The sequence below is a fragment of the Geotrypetes seraphini genome, chromosome 7 (genome assembly GCF_902459505.1).
Source record: "Geotrypetes seraphini chromosome 7, aGeoSer1.1, whole genome shotgun sequence".
Lineage (NCBI taxonomy): Eukaryota > Metazoa > Chordata > Amphibia > Gymnophiona > Dermophiidae > Geotrypetes > Geotrypetes seraphini.
In genome coordinates this window covers 118,115,807-118,137,156 of record NC_047090.1, presented here as the reverse complement: position 1 = coordinate 118,137,156, position 21,350 = coordinate 118,115,807, and the positions used below count along the sequence as shown (strand labels likewise).

The following is a 21,350-nucleotide window of genomic DNA, read 5'->3' as shown; positions in this document are numbered from 1 at the left end:
AATGAGTGAGAGACACACCCAAGGTCAACCTGTACGTTTTTAAACAAATTTGAAAACGCGCCTGCTCGAAGGGTGGCAATGAACCATGTTCTTGCTTCTGTGTTCTGCAGACTTGGCACATCTGTTGGGGCGTTCCCACCAGTGCTGGATTGAAATGAAATTTGGTGGGAGAGCAAAACCCTCCATAAGAAACTCAAGTTCCAGCCAAATCGATTCACGGAGAGATCTGATAGATTTGTATAGACATAGCAGGCACATCGACGCGCCAAATGACAATTGGGTCTCTTTACTGTCCAAATGCTACCATATATCCCCCCATAAAGCACAGACAGAATATGCCTAGGATGGTGATGGTCAGGAAATACGGGTTTCCTACTATCTCCTTTCCATGCCCTCGGCATTTGTACTCAATGTATTTGCCTTGTACATAGCAGCCAAATCGGTGGGTGCCAGAGGATGCTGAGCACGCGGAGTTTTTGAGCAAGTCTTAATTATGTCCGGGGGGGGGGAAGAGAATTTGGCGACTCCCCCACCCCAATCATTTTGGAAAAAGTGTTGGCACTTATGGTCCTGTATGTATCTACATTGGAAACACGCTAAAACAGATAAATTTTTAAAAAAAAAAAAAAGTGCACGTTTAGACTGGGAATGCAGCATTCGCATGTCTTTATTAAAAAACAAAACAAAACAAAAGAACATAAAAAAAGATGCTGTTGGAAGCGTGATTTAAGGAGAGCTCTTCAGATCTGGTCCAGCAGCAGCCAGGTGAACGTTGCCGTTTTCAAAAAGTGCAGTTTTCAGCCTGCACCTGCGTCGATCTCTTATACAGTACAGCAAGTGCGGAGGAGGGCTCAGGTTTTCATGGCACCTTTGCTTTAAATGCAGAACCCGACCCCCGACAGTTGGTGTTTTGTTGTGCCGGAGGTCACGCGGGGGGGGGGGGGAGGAGAGCTTCGCCGAGTTGCACAGAGCAACAGAGCCGCGGCGCACACCTCCCCCGCTCCCTCCCACACACTTCGCCCCGCTCACTGGCTCGCGAGGAGGAAGTGAACAGCGCTAGTCCTGGCAGCAAGTTCAGCAGCAGCGCGCTCCGGGCTCAGCGCCCCGGGACGGTCCGCTTTCCCCCCTCCCCCCAAGCCACAGTGGATGATTCCCCCAGAGGAACCCTGCATCTCCGGGATGGACCATGCGGGGAATCGGGGGGAGCCCGGCGCTGGCAGAAAGCGGCTGAGTGTCGGAGAGCTGCGCTCCTTCTTCGAGGCTCGCTGCGCGGCGGCGGGAGGAAGCAGAGCCGGCGACGGGGAGCGGGAGCTGCACCGGAGGAAGAGGCGGAGCGGCAGCTGGAGCTGGCACCACTGTAATGGGGGACCCGTGCCCGCGGAGCCCGAGGCGGGGAGCCCTGGTGCCGCAGAGCCTCCGCCGCCGCCCCCCCGGCAGCAGCAGCAGCAGCGTCCTGTCATCCCTCGGCTGACCATCACCACCTCGGAGGAGCCGCTGCTGCCTTCGTCGCCCCTCATGCCCTCGCTGTACCCCTGCGGGCTGGGCACGGACGGGCTCCTGCAGCTGGACAGCAGGAAGCTCTCGGCCTCCACCTCGTCCCTCTCCTCCACCGGCTCGTCCTCCGTCTTCGAGGACTCTGAGGACGACCTGTTGAGTGACAACGAGAGCCGGAGCCAGGGCAACGTGGACCTGGAGCACAGCGACGAGGGCAACCTGGTGAGTGCAGTGCGGATGCAGCTAGGAGCCCGGATGGGCGGGAACCGAATGGGGCGCTCGTGCTTGACCTGTCGCACCAGAGACCCGACAAAGGGAAAAATGGGAGGGTAAAAAAAAAAAAAAAGAAAGTGGCAAAATTTAGTTCAGAACAAGTCAAGTGTGTGAACGACGGAGCAGTTTGCAGCGATGTGCACAGCTGACACTTTCACTGCTTGCTCTCTCCTGCTCGTAAGATGCGGGGAAGGAGCAAGTTAATAGATGTTTAAAGCATGGTGCTTCTTTGAAAGAAAATAATAACAGTTTATATACCGCAGTACCGTTAAGTTCTATGCAGTTTACAAAAGATTAGTGAAGTACAAGTTGAGAGAACTTAAGGGATGGGAAAACAAGAGGGGGATAGAGCGGCTGCCGGTTCCCAAAGATTAAAGCTTGTGAACAATACTTAATAACTTGTCTTAACGTGATCTGGGTAAGGTGTCTGTTGATCTTGTAATCCATTATTTTCTTAACATGAAAATGAGCACAGAGGCATAGCTTCTCGAACTGAATGGGCCCAGGCAGAAAAATTTAAATGGACCCCCAATTACACCATCTCTTGCAAAGTATTGAAGGGGGGGGGACACAAGGGGAAAGGTTCAGAACTCCAGTAAACAAACCCTGCAAAACGCAAACACATCCCAAACTTGTATAGAATACCTAATATAGTAATAGAAACTCAAATACAAGATATCAGAGATACAACATATTACAATTACTAAATTCTGCAAAAAGTTTTTTTCTACCTTTGTTGTCTGAGTATTCTTTGGTTCCAGTATTTCTCATATGTTGTCTTTTTTCCTTAACTCTTTCCAGGATCTCCTGCCTAATTTTGACCCTCTTTGTCCCTGTCCCTATGCTCCCTCCATGCCCAGCATCTCTGTGTCCCTGTTCCTTCCTGTATTCATTCAGCTTCTCCCCCTTTTTTTTCCCTTTCCTTCTGCACCCCCTACCCTGGGATTTGCATTTCTCACACTCTCTCTCCCTTTCTCGCCTTCACTCTTGCTCTCCATTCCTCACCTCAGGGTCAGTATCTTTCCCTCTGGCACTCAGGCAACCCGTTATCCCATGGTCTGGCATCTCTCTCACCCTCCTGTTGGTTCAGCATTTAAGCCCTCTCTCTTCTACCCCTTTTTAGTCTGGAGGTCTCTATTTTCTTGAATCCTGTCCAGCATTTCTTTTCCTCCTCCACTGGTGTGGATCCTATATCTCTGCTGCTACCCCATCCTGTGCGGATCCAGCATCTCCTTCTATTTACCCCCCCCCCACCCCCAACGGTTGACCTGCAAAGGTAGCAATGTGAATATGTTGCCTATATCCAGTTCCACTAGACCTTTCCTCTGCCACATCCTGCCTCCTGTGTTATCACTTCCTGTGGGCAGTTGGCAGAGGAAAGGCCCTGGTGGGAGGCTTTTTTCACATCAGTGCTTCTGCTGGTCACTCACTGGGATTCAGAGGGGGGGGAGGAACAGAAAGAAATGCTAGACCCGTACAGGTTTGGGGAGGAAGAAGAGAGAGATTGGTATCAGACATTATTGGTTGAGGAAGGCAGTCAGTGGGACAGAAGGCAGCAGGCAGCCCTGAGCACTTTGCTGGGCTCGCTCAATGGTAGCTGGTACCTAGGACTGGATGGGCCTCAGGTGAAAAAATTGAGTCCCCTCCCCCCAACACTGTTGTTCCCAAGGTAGTGGGGACTGAGGAGGGGGGCGCATTTCCTAAAGCTGACATTAGAATTAGAAAAAAAATAGAGTTTCCTACCTTTATTGTCTGAACATTGCTTTGGTTCTACTGTCTTCTGTTCTTCTCAACTCACTCCAGGGTCTCCTGTCCTTTTGACATTTCTTCCCTATTTCCTCCATCCATCTTTCTGGTATATCCTATCCTTTCTGTCCAGCATACCCCTCTGTGTCCCTATCCCTCCCCTTGTGTCCACTATTGCCCCTATGCTCCATCACTGTCAACACCTCTTCTGTGTCCCTCTCCCTCCACATGTCCAGATTCTCTCCTCATCTTCCTCCTGCACCCCACCCCTAACCCACTTGGTGTGGTATCTTTCTCCCTCCCTCCCTCTGTTGGTTGTGCACCTCACTCTCTCTCTTTTCCCTCTACTTCTTCCCCCATTATGTTTTTTTGCCCTCTCTCCTCCCTCCCCTTTGGTCTAGGTCTCTCTCTCTCTTTGCTCCCCCAAGATCTAGTATGTCTCCCTTTCTCTTCCCCATTCTGCTTTGCTCCAGGTCCGCACCTGCGTCTCTAGCTCCCCCTCCCACCCACTGCTGGTCCTCAAAATACCGCAGCATATTACTGGCTGGCAGAAGAGCAGTCTCTCTCTGTTAGATAGTCTTTCTTCTACATGTTCCTCCTCAATGATGCAGCTTCCTGTGGGCTGGATTTTCAAAATCAGCAGAGGCTCTGGTGTAAGCAGCCTCTCTCTAGCTGCTAGAGAGAGGCTGCTTACACCAGAGCCTCTGCTGATGACATGCTACAGCATTTGGGGTGGAGGGAGAACCCAGGGGCAGTGGGGATGGTGAGGGAAAAAGGGTGCAACTTCAGGTGGCCCCTACCATTGGTCAGCGCTGGGCACTTTGAAAGGCTCACTCAATTGTAGCTATATCCCGGGAAATGAGGTTACTTCTTCTCCACGATGGACCTAGTTTCAGACTTCCTTCAGACAGAAGTTCCTATTTTTCTGTTACTTGTTTTAATTGTTCCACCTGTGAATACAAACTGTCACCCAGCATTGGAATGTTGCTACTGTTTGAGCTTTCTGCCAGGTACCTATGACCTGGATTGACCACTGTGGAAACAGGATATTGGCCTAGATGGACCTTTGGTCTGACCTAAGGTTACCAGGACGTGTGGCCCTGCTCCGTTCCACCCCCTAGTTCTGCCCCATTCCGCCCACCTAACCCCCAGCCCCACACAAACCTAATTTCTTCAGAGCCTCTGCGGATGTGATGCGTGTGTGACGTCTTTGCATTGCATCTGCACATGCGCAGATGGTCTCTAGACATGGCGCTGAGTCAATGGTTTTCTAAACCCAGACAAACTGCCAGGTTTTGAAGACCCATGCAGATGCCTGGACAGTCCTCTAAAAAGAGGACATGTTGAGGTAAATCTGGACTTTTGATAACCCTAGTCTGACCCAGTAGGGCTATTCTTATGTTCTTAATCCCCAGAGCTATATTGTAATAGCCTTTTGGCACTTCAGGGGTGCAAGTACAGTAGCTATATTTCTTTACATCTCTCTTGTAAATGTCACTTGGCTTTCTTTTGGCATTGTCTGGTGCAGTCTCATGTCATTCTGCGACATTTGAGGCTAGATTTACTAAAGTTTACTGCCTGCATCACTGTGCTATAATGCCATTGATGTGCATTATTAGTAAATAAGTCTCATTACATAAAATGGGACCTACAATTAATAATGGATCCACCTTTTTGTACATCTAGCCCTGTTATAAAGCGCCTACAAATTTGATGTTTGTGGTGTTTAATTATGGTTTTGTAATTTTTTTGGGGGGGTGGGGTAGAGTGGGAGGAGATGGGGAGATTTCCCAACTACAGACAGTAGAATGCTACACTGTTGTTCCATTATTTTTTTTATGTATGATAATTTCAATTAAGAATTACATCATATGATCCAAAAGAAATTGAAATCAAGTAATTGTATAAACTACAAGCTTACAAAAGGGGGGCAAGAAAGAGAAACAAAGAAGAAAGGAAATAGTATAATATTTTAGCAGGAAATCCACAGCTAAAGTTCCATAAGCGTACCTAACATATATCCCCTCCTTTATTAATGCGTAGCGTGGGTTTTAGCGCCAGCAGTGACGGTAACTGCTCCGATGCTCATAGAATTCCTTTGAGCGTCGGAGCAGTTACCGCCGCTGCCAGCACCAAAACTCATGCTATACGTTAGTAAAGGAGGGGGGTTAATGCGAAAGGCAATCTAATCAGAGACTGCTTATCATACATCTCCTGTGGATGCCATCTTGACCTCTTTGTTCCATTGTCATGTTTTTAGTTAAAAGAAGGTGGGGTGTGACTGATAACACAATAAACCAATATTGCTACTCTAGAGTAGGGGTTCTTATAACCCAGTCTTTGGCAAGTGCCTAACCAGTGAGGTTTACATTGAATATACATTTGTACATGTGAGAAATTTATGCAGATTGATCTTGTGCATATTCATTGTGGGTATCCTGAAAACCTGACTAGGTTGAGAACTCCTGCTCTCTGGGTACCAGCTCTACAGGTGCTCCTGTATTGAGCGGTAGGTAAGTGGAAGAGAAAGTGGCTGACTCATCTCAAGAAGTGATGTTCCTCAAGTATCCATAGATCTAGCACCAGTGGCTTAGACTAGTACAGTATATGCAAAAAAGAACATATGTAAGGGATATACGTATATTATGTTTGTTAACCTGTAACCCATTCTGAGCTCTTTGGGGAAAACAGGATAGAAAATAAATAAGTGAGTGAGTGATCCAACAGTACGATGATGCCTATTTCCATCTGAAAATATGTCCCACTTACATGAGTTCCTAAAACATTTTACATTCACTTACATGAATTCCATATAACATTTGTGTCCCAAGCACAAAAAGGTTTCCTTTGACTGTGATATGTTGGATACCTGATGTTTTGTTTAAAAGCATCTTCAATTCACCATAGTTGCCACTAGTTTGATTTGATTATGATTTCAAGGGTGCCTTTTTGATATCATCAACCACCATGAAAGCAATTCACTTGCACCATTAACCTTGTGATACTTATTGGCTAAATGGACTAGTACATCAATGTATTTTAGAAACAAAGCAGCACTTAACATTCTAAAAATATGTTACTGGATAGATTGCTGTAATTGCTGTATTGAATTTTATTAATGGTTGCTCAGATAAAGGTTTTGTAAGTTGATACTCACTAAGTTTTGATATTTGTCATGTACATATGCTCCATAAGCATCATATATAAATCTTTGCTTGACCAGTCCTTAATTAATGTTTTGAAAAGCATGAAATTCATGTTAGAATATTCTAATATTCCATTATTTTGATTTATACACCTCCAGGTACCTGGTTATTCATTTATCAGAAATTGTATTATATTGTATTATTCAACAATTTTTTCAAATTTTATTATGGGCTCCTTTTACTAAACAACGCTAGAGGTTTTTAGCGCAGGTCAACAATGTAAATGCTCTGACGTTCATAGAATGGTTTATATATTTTTTTAAGTTATTGTAAATATTGTAAACCGGGTCGAGCTTTCTTAGAATGAAGACTCAGTATATAAAGCCAAGTATTAGATAAAATTAGATTAGAATTCCTATGAGCGTTGGAGCATTTACCTCACTGTCCCACGCTAAAAACCTCTAGCACCATTTAGTAAAACCCAGTGTATATTAGGAGATTTGAATTTACATTTAGAAGAGTTGGATGAGGTGAATTCTGTACATTTTATTTAGTTGTTAGAATTATTACATTTTAAAATAGAACCTATGTCTATTATTCATACTAAAGGTTATGCTTTCGATTTTGTGGCATATATGTCTAGTACTGAGGTGTCAATCATATTTGTTGGGAACAAGTTGCATGGTCAGATCATATGTTAGAGTTTTTTCTAAGAGCTCATAAATTTGTGAAGAACAGAAATCAGCCAAAAAGGAAATTAATGGTTAGAGGTAAAATAGATGGAGATCAATTTTGGCAAAATGTGGTGGAAGATTTGCAAGAAGATGATGATATGATTAAAATAATAATGTAATGAATGATGTCTGGAATAAATCAATTGAAAACATGGTTTAATGAAGAATTAGTAGAACTTAAAAGCAGTTGCAAAAGATTAGAAAGAAAATGGCAGAAATTAAAGGATGGTGATTTATACTTGGAATGGAAATATAAATGTAAAATATATAAAACTAAAAGAGATGAAGTGAAAAAAGCTTAGTATAATGATAAAATTAATCAGTCAAATAATGAAATTAAAGCCATGTTTCAAATTTGTACACAGATGACCAATCTTGATCTTGTTAAATAAATGGCAAAATAATCTGTACCTTCAGTGGATAAGTTGGCCTGGTTTTATTTTTAAATCTCAAGTAGAAAGTATTAGATTGTCTTTTAAAAATTTGGTTCCACGTGAAGCACCAGATTATAATATTTTAAATATGGAAACAGGAATTTTGGTAGATTTATGTTGGGATGTGTTTTGCAGAGTCTCAGAACAGGTTTTGTTGTGATTATCACATAAATAGTGTCCTGCTGTTTTTCTGCCATTAGTTCCATCTGAGATTTTATATTGGTTCACTAACTTTTCCCCCTTTTATCAAGCTGCGATGCTGAGCAGTGTGAGTTAAATGCGAGCTGCCCATTCTATTCCTATGAGCAGCTCAGCATCTAGCTGGTCAGTGTGGCTTGATTAAAGTGTGTATGTGTGTGTTGTTAATAAGGTGTTAAGAGGTGTTACTGATATACTTACACCAATACCAAAAGCATCAAATGTCGATTTAAGTAAAGTTGAATTCTATCATCCAGTGGCAGGCCAAATTGTTAGAATTTGTGGTGTATCAACAATTTTCTGATTTCATGTTTTTAGAATGTTGTTTGCATATAACCCAGCATGGATTTCGCCCACTCCACAGCACGGAAACCTTACTGTTTATTTTGGTCTCTGAAATTAGAAAAACTATGAGTTTTGATAAACGAACATTGCTGCTTCAATTTGATATATCTGCAGTGTTTGATTCAATAGATCATAATGTAATTGAGTTGGCAGACAGAGAAGGGAAGAAACCTCTGGGCCAAATGAAAAAAGAATGAAGATAAGAAAATTCAAGTAGATGACTTACTTAATGGACACTAGTCAGTGTGGTGATGGCATCAGGCTTTTCTCCTGTGTTCCAGGTAAATTTAGTTTGTAGCAGAAAAAGATTGCTTCATTCCAAGGAAACAATAAGGCAAACTTTTGGGTCTGTGATATTCTGTTTTTCTGATTATTGTGGATCCCTTTGAGGAGGAGGCTCAGGTCAGTTCATATCTGATTTTGTATGAAGTTGATATCATTGTGTATTGTACTTGATTCTAGACAAATAATAAAGTTATTGTTGGGAAGTAACATTTTAGGGATAGAATGATTTTTCTAGTGAATAACTTTCAGAAAAGTCATGAATGGCACTGATGACTAATCAGTACAATCTTCTGAAAGCAGGATTTCCTGAATGCTGAGATTTGATAGCTGGATGCCACTCGCTGTATCAGTTGTTATAAATCATGCAAATCAGGACCTTGTATAACCTTTTTAAAGCCTGGATGGCAGCACAGAACAAATGGTAAGAGGTAGGGTCTGTTTGTTTTGTGAAATAGGGTCTGTTGGGACTCAGAATCTTGATTCACGTCTAGTAGCTTATGGAATGGCAAAAGGTGAGTATCACTGCCCATTACTAAGCATTTCTGATTTTAAAACATTTGTTACATGTAGTAGATGTACCTTCCAGCAGGTTCCTGGCTGTTTCTATGAAATAAGTTGATGTTCTTGATTTAGGCTTCTAAAACACAGCTCCCAATTATCTATAGATAAATGGTAGGTATGTTACTGAAGCTTTAACATTTATCCTCTCATGGCAATTTGGTAGCGACCTCAGTCGATAAGTTCATTACTTGAGTTAGGCTTGGCATAGCCAGATGATCACATCACAATAAGGAGCAAATTCTCAAAACAGTCGCCCTATCGCCGCCTAACTTAATCGTTTTAATTGGTAATTAACTGTGCTGATTAAAGACCAATTAAAATGTTTTTTAAAAAATGGAGGCACCCTTAGGCTCCTCCAAAAAATGCCACCTTTGTCCTAATTAAAGAGGTGCTTAAAGAGGCAGCCGCCAATAACGGTGCTGTTTGCAGAATCTGACCCCAAGTTTGCAAGCCTAAAATACCGCAGAGACTGAATGGCTATGAAGACTAAGCCATCCTCTTTCAAATTTCATCAGCCCTTATTAATGCTGAGGCATAGTAGTAGATTATTGTTTGTGGGACAATATACACCACCTTAATTGTTTTTAAAGTAGCACCTCCTACTTGCTGTAAAATTGAAAGCCATTGACTGGAATGCTTGTGCAGTAAAGAAATTTGAGCAGATGTAATTTTCTCTAGCAGTACCTTTATTTATTACTAAATACAGGAAGAATTATGGCCAGTGAGAGTAAACCATATGCATGGAAGATGTTTGCTCCTGCTGTTAAAGTTTCAGTCCTGTTCCTCTGGCATTGGTTTTTGGGCCTTGCACATTTCTCCTTACAGAGTAAAGAACAACAGGAAAACACCATGCACTTTGAAAATGTATAAAATATACATGTAACTTCATTGAAGACAGAGTGGATTTGATTGAAATCAAATTGATTTAAATCACTAGTCAGAAAGATAATTTAAGTCATGCTCTTGACATTATGAATGGATTAATGGAATTCATTTAGACCAAAATTTAAAAATTGTATGAATATACAGCCTCATGCTGCATAAGGGAAAACTAATCCTTATTTCATTGATGAATAACTTTTGGACTATAATATATTTTAAATAGAAAACTATCTTTAGATAGATTTTTTTTCCTCAAAGTATTTTATTTAAAAAAAAATCCAATTTAAATAAAAAAATCTGACTTGCAATTTATTTGTATTTTTAAAAAGTCATTGATTTTTATCCACCCTGATCAGAGATCACAAATAGGGAGAGAGAGAGAGAGAAGATTGTTCTGATTGGACAGATGTAATTAAGGGATAGAAATTGTTTTGGCAGAAGGTGCTAGAAAAGCAAGTGGCTGGAAAAGCAAGTGAAGGGGAAAAAGACCGAGAGAGAAAAAAAAAAAATCCTCCTCAGGCATATCCAGCCTGCGAATGAAGCCAATGAACTGTGTTTGACATGGTTATATGATAATAATAACTTTATTCTTGTATACCGCATTACCATGGAAGTTCTATGCGGTTAACAGATGAAGAGACTGTACATTTACAGCGAAGTTACATTTTCAGCGATGCTACATTTACAGTGAAGTTATTATTACAGCAAAGTTACATTTGAGATGAAGATACATTTGCTATGAGTTACATACAGCGGTGATACATATGGCAGTGTTACATATGGCGGTGCTACATACAGCGATGTTCAATAAGGTAGAGCAGATGTATTTAGCTCTCAAACGTAATGACCGAAATCGATAAATGGACCATTAATTTCAAACTAAAACTAAACGCAGAAAAAACAAAAGTCTTTCTGGCTAGCCCTAATGACAAAATTACAAGAACATCGATAAAAATAAACAATCACGAGTACCCAATTTCCAAAAACATAAAAATACTCGGTATCACTCTAGACACACACCTAACTATGACTGACCACACAAACGCACTAGTGAAAAAATGTTTCTACACGCTATGGAAACTAAGGACCATAAAAAAATACTTTGACCCAACATCATTCAGGTTGTTGGTACAGGCACTGATCTTATCCATCCTTGACTACTGCAACATCATCTACCTGGGCATACCACAAAAAACAATAAAAAAACTGAGATTATTACAAAACACCGCCGTTCGACTAATCTTCGGACTAAGAAAAAACGACCACATCAGCCCCTACTATAAAAAGTTGCATTGGCTTCCAATTGAAGCACGAATATTATTCAAATTTGCCTGCACCTGTTTCAGACAAGCCTGGGGACTAGCACCTTCATACCTACAAACTCACTTCATCCTTCACAACCCCACACGAGCGACCAGAAACAAAAACATCTTTGCATACCCAAAGATTACTGGCTGCAGATACAAATCATTCCTGGATAGAACCTTTAAGTTCCAAGCAAACAGACAGCAAGTCTGGCTGAAAAACTACATAAACAAACCCAATCTGTCTTACAGTGCATTCCGCAAATCGATCAAAACCGCCCTATTCGCAAAATTCACTGACTAAAATTGTCCCCTGCCTCTCTAGGACTCCCCTCCCTGAAAACGCCTTTCTTTCTCTCCCTCAAGAAGCTCCTCATGTACTCATATATTCGCTGTTCCTAGAACTCCAATTCAAATGGAAGTTCTAAAAAAAAAAATAAATAAAAAATACTCAGATATTCTTTACCCTCTGAACACCAATCTGTACGTAACTTTCCCTTCTACACTATTGTATTATATTTAGACTCATTGTATGGTATTGTATTAAGACTTATCAAGACTTAAGTATTGTATTGTATTTAGATCTATTATATTGTATTGTATCTAGACTTGTTGCATTACATTGTACTGTATTGTACATAGACTCATTGTACTGTATTATATGTTGACCTATTGTACTGTATTGAGACCTCTTGTTATTCGCTGAATGTCCAGCCTTCTTGCAATGTAAACCGCCTAGAAGTCGCCTGACTATGGCGGTATAGAAAAATAAAGTTATTATTATTATTATTATTATTATTATTTAGAATGAGGGGTAACGAAGAGGGGATGGTTAGCTGGATTGAGTGGTCCGTAGTGATAGGCCATTTAGTGGCTAAAAATATAGGGGGAGTCGGAGAGACAGGGGTAAGAAGGGGTTAGAGGAGGTGGCAGGGAGGAGGGGGAGAAGTTAGAGGAATTTGTCAAAAAGGTAAGTTTTGATTGACTTCCTGAACATTAGATAGGTGGGGGAATTGGAGATGAGGGTTGTAAGGCATTTGTTCCATTTGCCCGCTTGGAATGCTAGGGATCTATCGAGGAATTTCTTGTAGAGGCAGCCCTTCAGAGAAGGGAAGGAAAACAGGTAAGTGTTTCGTGTGCGAGAGGGGCCTGCAATTTCGAGATGCTCAGATAGGTAGATTGGTGAAGAGCCTGCTAGGGTTTTGAAGCAGAGGCAGGCGAATTTAAAGATGATCCTTGCCTCTACCGGCAGCCAGTGGAGTTTAATGTAGTAGGGGCTGACATGGTCATATTTTGGAGGGTTACTGGGACTTTGGATTGCACATGCATGGAAACACTTGTAGGAAAAAGTGGTAAAATTAACTACATTGTACATCTCGGTGTTTGCCATGAGCATTAGATTGCCTGTTCACTTAGAGAGGGAAGAGTTCACATGGAGAGGGAACTACATTGCTATTTACATCTTATGTGCCTGAAACATCCACAAACAGTTCTCTGCATCAGGCCACTGGAAAAGAGGAGAATTCTTGAACACTTGTCAGATTTATTTATACGTAAAATTGTTGTATACTCTTTCCTTGGCAATGCCATTCAAAATGGTATACAATCTTACAATGAAAACAGATCTAAAACTAATACAATAAACAATTGAGCAATAAAATAATATGTTAAAAGTGTGTGGCGCAGTGGTTAAAGCTACAGCCTCAGCACCCTGAGGCTGTGGGTTCAAACCTACACTGCTCCTTGTGACCCTGGGCAAGTCACTTAATCTCCCCATTAGATAGATTGTAAGCCCACCGGGACAAGCAGGGAAAAATGCTTGAGTACCTGAATAAATTCATGTAAACCGTTCTGAGCTCCCCTGGGAGAACAGTATAGAAAATTGAATAAACAAACAAAACAAAACAAACATCATCTCCATCTCTCCCATTAAAGAAGATAGGTTTTTAAAGCCTTTCAGAAGCAAACAAGTGACCGCATAGATTTAAGTACATCCGGTAGATTTTTCCAGTTTTCAGCCATCAACTGTCTAAAAGCTTTTTTCTTCCATTTATATTTTCCAAAATTTGATTTGTCTGGAACTAGTGTGCAGAACTTAGCTGACCTCTGGGATTGTATACTTGAATTTGTGAATAGAGTAAGGGGAGGGTTTCCAGTATTTCAAATTGTTAAAAATTAAAACTAAAAATTAAAATATATCCACCACCCTCAGGTAACTAATACAAATGTGAGAATAGTTGGAACACGCTACCCCCTTCTTACTTGCATCAGTATTTTGAGTCACTTGAAGTTTTTGGAGTAATTGCCTAGGTAAGCAAGCATGTAAAAGGCAATTATATAAGATGCTCCTATTGTAAAGCACTAGTTTGTGTGTCAGACTAGCTGTACTTATATGCATGATTTGGGGCCATAAATTGGTGATTACGCGCCTGAATGCTAGGCGCTATTCTGTATACTTGGAGGGCATGTCACTTTGCGCTTAACTGTACACATGGGCAGGGCATAGGTGTGTCATGGGCATTCTGCCTAACTGTGCACATGCTATAGAATCCTATCAATTGTGTACATTGCAAGAAGCACATAGGTGTGCTGACTTAACACTAGCCTGTATAACCAGGTGTAAGTGGTTACACCTACTTTTTGACACACCCAATTGGATTAGTGTTAGTATTCTTTAAATATAATGGGTTAGGTGTGCCCTAATGCCATCATAGGATTAGCAGTAAGTGTATCCCTTTGTGGCACCTTAATTTAAGTGCCACTGATGGTGATAATTGTATTGTACAGAATATAAGGGGGGGCCATAACTAATATGGCCCTCATAACCAATATGTATTAGATACATTTTTAGTTAGGGCTCTGAAAGTTTAATATTATAGCTGAATAATAAAAATCCTTCACACACAGCAAAGTATAAACAACAGAATTTGCAAAGTACATATTTTTTCTTCATAGAGCAAAATATTATGGTTTAATGTCTGAAACAAGATGCTGGAGCCATAACATAGCAGGCCCCTGCAAATAAGCTGAAAGTCACACTGATTTATTTGTTTGGGGAGGTCATTTGACTATACCATGTGGTTGCAGAAATGTATTGTTTAGCAAATGAAAGAGTTTCTGGAAAACATATTTTTCTTCTAGTAGTTGTTTAGACGGTTTAGAGAGAAAAACACATCTGTTCTTCCACTTACATAGTTAGGGCAAATATTGATGAGCTGGTAGTTATAGAAAATCATGTGATTGTTTCTGTAAACGAGATATTTGCAATAGAGAGCAAGGGTCAGCGTGGCCTCAGTCCACTTCCTTCTATGGCTGACAGAGGTGAGACAATGTGATGAGCATGTGATGAGTTAAGTCATTGTTGCTAAGAAATGAAGTAACCAATAGAATATTGCAATTTGTAAATGGATTGTAATTGGATGATGCACCAACTACGTATGTTTAATAATAAATTAATTAATGATGTCAATAAAATGACCAGTCACCTGTATTGGGTAAGTCTTTCTGATGTCCCATTATTTTGGGGATGCAGAAACTCTTCTCAAAGCTTTGACTATTAATTACACTTTTGTGTGGATTTCTTTCTCTGATCTTCCCAGAAGTAGAATAAAGAACTGAGGAATATATGGAAGTTTAGGGGTAGGTAGCCTGTCCATATGGTTATTTCAACCAAACACCACTTTATAGAATCACCCCATAATGCATTACAGTAATCTAGTGAGCATAATACCAGTGTTTGCACCACTGTTCTAAACAGATCAGCATTCAGAAAGAGGCTCCAGTTCCTAAGAAGTCACAACTTAAAATAAGGGAAGATTAGGTACTACCTCGAAAATCTTCTTTCTGTTAACACAGCATAGAGACCTGACAGTAGGTGAATATCCCATACTTGCAAGTTGGCTGCAGGATGGTAAAATTTACATTTTCAGTTCCGCCTCCTTCTCCAGCGCTGTGAAGCTCCTTTCAGTTAGTACTAAAGCAATTGAACAGCACTAAAACACAGAAAACAAGAAGGATACGGGGAATCTCCTTGCAAACATAGTTCTATTCAGCTCTTTAAGAAGTATCAAACAAAATTAAATATCTGAAATAACTTAGGGTGCAAGAACTAATAACCACCCACCAAAAATTCAACACGCATTAACCTTGGAGCATCTTTCCACTTGAAGTACTCTCCCTTCATTCTTCCATTTTTTTTAAACTGACAGTATGAAATCTTCAGTAGTGGACACTGAATTCTGATCCTGAGAATACACAGGTGAATCCCAGACTGATAGGATGGGTTGTCAGGATTCGTATGCTTTGTTAACAGAAAGATTATTTAGATAAGTACCTAATCTTCCCTTTTGTTACACAAAACATACAAATTCTGACAGTAGGTGATGTACCAAAGCAGTCTCCTGGCTCTAGGGTGGGACAGATGAACCTACCCTTATTACCGAGGAACCAAATTCATTATCCCCTCTCGGTTCATTCACTCTATAAAATTTCATAAATGTGTGGAGAGTGGACCATGTATTTGCCATACAAATTTCTTCAGGAGAAATTGTCTGCATCTCCGCCTGTGAAGATGCTACATTTCTGGTAGAGTGCTTTCTCACAGAGATCGAAGGCTGTTTTCCACAGCCAATGTACATTGAAGATATAGAAACTTAGAAACATGATGGCAGATAAAGGCCGACTGGCCCATCTAGTCTGTCCATCCGCAGTAACCATTATCTTTTCCTCTCTCTAAGAGATCCCATGTGCCTATCCCATGCCTTCTTGAATTCAGACACAGTCTCTGTCTCCATCACCTCTTGTGGGAGACTGTTTCATGCTTCTACCAAGCTTTCTGTAAAAAAAGTATTTATTTTGATTACTCCTGAGCCTATCACCTCTTAACTTCATCCTATGCCCTCTCATTCCAGAGCTTCCTTTCAAATGAAAGAGACTTGACTCATGCACATTTTTTTCCATGTAGGTATTTAAACGTTTCTATCATATCTCCCCCCTCTTGCCTTTCCTCCAAAGTATACATATTGAGATCTTTAAGTCTGTCCCCATACACCTTATGATGATCATGCACCATTTTAGTAGCCTTCCTCTGGACCTACTCCGTCCTTTTTATATCTTTTTGAAGGTGTGGTCTCCAGAATTGTACACAATATTCTAAATGAGGTTTCACTAGAGTTTTATAGGAATGCTTTTGCCAACAGGCTCACTAGATTCCTTCAACCTCTCAACTGGATACTAAGCCATACTTATCCACCTGGCAGTGGTTGCCTTGAATGATGGCTTGTCTCACTCAGCCACATTTTATAACACAAAAAGATGATCTGAAAGGTGAAAATAATTTGTCACATCTAAGTATCGAAGGATGGATCTTCTTGCATTCAGTACTACTACTGTTACTTTCAACATTCTGGGATCCTGTGGATTGAAAAGTGGGTATCCTGACCTCTTGATTGATATAATATGCCTAGACACCTTTGGTAAGAATAAGGGAACAGTTTGAATTATCACCCCCGCTTCCGAAATCCTAAGAAACAATCTCTGCAAAACAAAGCCTGTATCGCCAAGATTCTCTTCGCGGAAACAATGCCCACCAAAAATGCCGTCTTCTTTGTCAAATTCAGCAGAGATGCCTCCTACAAGGGCTTGAATGATGCCCCTCAGTATGATATTCAGATTCCAAGATGGAAAAGGCTGCCTTAACAGGGGTCTCAGTTTGAGTGCCTCCTTCAAAATTCTGCCTATATCCAGATAGAAAGCCAGATGGGCTGAAAAACATGAAAGACCTACTACCTACACTTTGACTACTGCCAGTCCCTTTTCTAGACCGGCCTGTAGAAAGGCCAGAACCACTGAAACTGCTGCGTGCATGAGATCTACATGATCCTTTGCGCACTATTGCTGAAACAATCTCCAGGCCTTAGCATATGCTGCAATAGTTGATGGTTACTTTGCTCTAAGGGTGATAACCACCTTTAAATAGCCTTTCTTCATGAGGGCCTCATAGACATGTTGTAAGACTAAAGTGATCCAGATTTTCTAGGGGAATTGGACCCTGAGACAGGAGATCCACGTGCACCAGTAGTTTGAGACATTTGTCCTTTTGCAGGTACACCAAGTCCCTGTACCATGGTGTTTATGGCTAATCTACTCCTTTGTCTTCTATGCTGGATTATTTGTTGCACTTATCTGGCGCTGGTCTCAAATCCACGTCCATTCGAGTCCACCTCAGCGCCATTGCTACTTTTCATCAGCCGATCGACGGGAAACCGCTTTCGGTTCATCCTGTGGTCTCCCGGTTCATGAAGGGTCTTTCCACGTTTATCTTCCTCTTAAACCTCCTCCCGTGGTTTGGGATCTCAACATGGTCCTTGCTCACTTGATGAAATCTCCTTTTCAAGCACTGGCGCATGCTCACTTGAAGTATCTCACGTGGAAGGTTGTGTTTCTTATTGTGCTCACTTCTGCTCGTAGGGTCAGTGAGCTGTAGGCCTTGGTGGTGGACCCTCCTTTCACTGTTTTTCATCATGATAAGGTGGTTCTTCGTACCCATCCTAAGTTCTTGCCTAAGGTTGTTTCGGACTTTCACATCAACCAGTCCGTAGTTCTTCCAGTATTTTTCCCGAAGCCCCATTCTCACCCTGGAGAAGCGGCTCTCCATACTCTTGACTGTAAACATGCGCTGGCCTTTTACTTGCAGCGCACTGCACCTCATCGGACTGCTCCCCAGCTTTTCGTCTCTTTCGATCCCATTCGGTTGGGGCGCCCTGTTTCTAAGCGGACCATTTCTAACTGATTGGCCGCTTGTATTTCTTTCTGTTACGCTCAGGCTGGTCTCTCGCTGCCGGGTTGGGTCACGGGGAATAAAGTCCGAGCGATGGTGGCATCGGCTGCTTTCCTCTGATCGACTCCAATTGAGGAAATCTGCAAGGCTGCCACTTGGTCCTCGGCTCATACTTTCACCTCTCACTACTGTCTGGATGCTTTCTCCAGGCGTGACGGCCATTTCAGCCAGTCTGTTTTACAAAATCTGTTCTCCTGAATTGCCAACTTTCCCACCGTCCCATTCTGGTTAGCTTGGAGGTCACCCACATGTAGAGAATATGCTGCCTGCATGTCCTGGGATAAAGCACAGTTACTTACCATAACAGGTGTTATCCAGGGACAGCAGGCAGATATTCTCGCAACCCACCCACCTCCCCGGGTTGGCTTCTTTGCTAGCTATCTGAACTGAGGCCACGCTGAGGAGACGCATGCCCTGAGTCGGGCGGGAGGGGCACTCGCGCATGTGCAGTACACTCGCAAGCTTGAAGATCTTCAAGCAAGTCTGCTTGCGAGAATGTCCGCTAGGGGGCTCCGTAGATGACGTCACCCACATGTAGAGAATATCTGCCTGCTGTCCCTGGATAACATCTGTTACGGTAAGTAACTGTGCTTTTTAAAAGTAATAACAGTTTATTTCTATATGTAGGAATGCATATGGCTGTGCTGCCAGTTTTTGTATCCCAGAAAGGATATGACTTTAGCTTCCTTTGGAAGGGGTTAAGTTGGCACTTAAAACAAAATTAGTCCAATCCTCGATTTTTTTTTTTTTTTTTTTAAATTTGTCTGGGACACACACCTATTTGGTCCGAGAAAAGAATTGAAGAAAATGTAAGAAATGAGATGATTTTCTTCTTTGAATATGGATTGAGAAAAGTGGGGTAGTGAATGGAAGACAGAGGGGAGCTGGCACTATGGAACACATAACATAACATTGTACTTGTTGACCGCGTAACTATTAGTTTACAAAAAATTACTAAAGAAAACATAATTCATGGAATGAAGAGAGTTAGTTGGACAAGTATTTAGAAAATAAATAGGCTTTCAATTGTAATCTAAAGTCTTTATAAGAGTGAGCTGCTAGCAACAAAGCTCAAAATTCTTTATCATGAAGGGCCGCTTGGGATGCCAAGGTGTGATTGAGAAATTTTATACTTTTACAACCCTGGATTGAAGGAGAGTTAAACAAAGGATGGGTTCTTCTACTATGTCTGTATGACGCCAAGGAAAATCTATTAACCAAGTATAGAGGGGCTGTGGCGTAGAGAGCTTTATAACAGAAGCAGCCCAACTTAAACAATACACGTGCCTCCACAGGTAGCCAGTGCAACTCACAGTAAAAAGACGTAACGTGATCATATTTCTTTAGGCTATAGATCATTTGACCGCTGTGTTCTGTATCAGTACAAGTCTCGCTAACTCTTTCTTAGTAATTATCAAATAAATAATATTACAGTCATCAAGGAGACTTAATAAAAGCGATTGAACCAATAATCTAAAGGTAGCAAATTCTAAGTAAGATCTAATAGTTTGTAATTTCCATAGGGTGAAGTAGCTTTTATGTACTACAGCATCTACCTGAGTTTTCATAGTGAGTTGCTGGTCCAAAATAACTCCCGGTATAGAAGGAGACTGGATTTGGTGTAGTGGATTTAAAAATTGAATGTATGGTTACATAATACATAAGTCATACTGGAAGGTATATTTGTGTTCTCTGAGAGATCAGATCTTATAATATGGAAACAAATCTCATAGCAACTGGCTGGACTCCTACCGCATTCTTGTGCAGCCTCTATTACAGCTGCGTTCTGTTTTTCAGAAAGCAGAGACACAATTTAGAGTTAGGCCAGTGAAAAGAAAATTAACCAAAAGAAAATCTACAACGGTCTGGGTAGCAACACAAGCTTTTGTGGGCTACTCAGATTCCTTCCTCTAGCAATTTTTAATATTCCTTCGTTTTAGAACACCACCTTTTCTGCACAGCTGTGTTGTAGGTTTTTCCCAGGACAAGCAGGCAGCATATTCTTGACTGATGGGTGACGGCACCGACGGAGCCCCGGTACGGACAATTTTAGAGTGATTGCACTCTAAGAACTTGGAAAGTTCTAGTAGGCCGCACCGCGCACGCGCGAGTGCCCTCCCGCCCGACAGAGGCGTGCGGTCCCCAGTTTCTTAGTTTCCGCGGAGCTAAGAAGACGCACTTTCAACGGCTATTGAAAATTTTTTCTCATACGCCTTCCCGCTCGCGTAAACCTTTTCGGAATTATATTGCCTTCTTTTTCTTTTTCTTATTTTAAAAAAAAAAAAAAAAAAGAATTTTCTTTTCTTTTTTTCTTATTTTTTCGGGTTCGCCCCGGCGGGGCCTGCTGCCACCATCGAGGCCTCGGCCTTCGATTTGATGTCAATCATCAGGATTTACTGGCTAATGCACCTTGCCTGGGGGATGAGCTGTTTGGAGAATCCATGGACTCCACTACCCAAAAGCTTTCAGCTCATGAGACTAGGTGGGATACTCTCCTCAAAACAAAAAAGAAGACCCCACCTACCAGGCCCTTTCGTCAGCAATCGGCATACCAACGTCGATTTGTGGCTCGTCCTTTGCCACCGGCACCTCAACAACCCAGGCGTCAGAGGCAACAGCAGAGGCAAAACAATAGACCGGCACAGCAGCAGCAACAGGTGAAGCCTCCTCCTCCACAAAAATCCTCACAACCCTTTTGACTTGGTTCTCCAAACATAGCCAGTATCCCTCCATCTGCCCATCTTCCGCTGCCTATAGGAGGACGCCTTACTCATTTTATAAGCCGTTGGGAAACCATCACCTCGGATCAGTGGGTCCTCAACATCATCCGCCACGGCTACTCTCTCAACTTTCAGACTCTTCCTGCCCAAAGTCTACCAAAAGAGTCTGCTTTGAACACTCCTCAGTCGTCCCTCCTTCTTCAAGAGGTTCAATCCCTCCTTCTTCTGAACGCCATAGAGGAAGTTCCTCTAGATCAAAAGGGGCAGGGATTCTACTCCCGTTATTTTCTAGTCCCCAAAAAAACAGGAGATCTCAGACCCATTTTAGATCTTCGCGATCTCAACAAATGCTTGGTCAAAGAGAAATTCAGAATGCTTTCTCTGGCCACT

The 21,350-nt window shown here is 41.8% G+C and overlaps 1 protein-coding gene across 1 annotated transcript in view; it reads left to right on the top strand.

Moving 5' to 3' along the window:
* Positions 1 to 993: 993 nt before the first annotated feature.
* Positions 994 to 21,350, top strand: part of ITPKA (inositol-trisphosphate 3-kinase A) — a 148,703-nt gene continuing 128,346 nt past the window's right edge. The window contains exon 1 of the mRNA XM_033950843.1: positions 994 to 1,716. Within this exon, the coding sequence (XP_033806734.1) occupies positions 1,147 to 1,716 (570 nt within the window). The 5' untranslated portion in view covers positions 994 to 1,146. The remainder of the gene's footprint in view (positions 1,717 to 21,350) is intronic.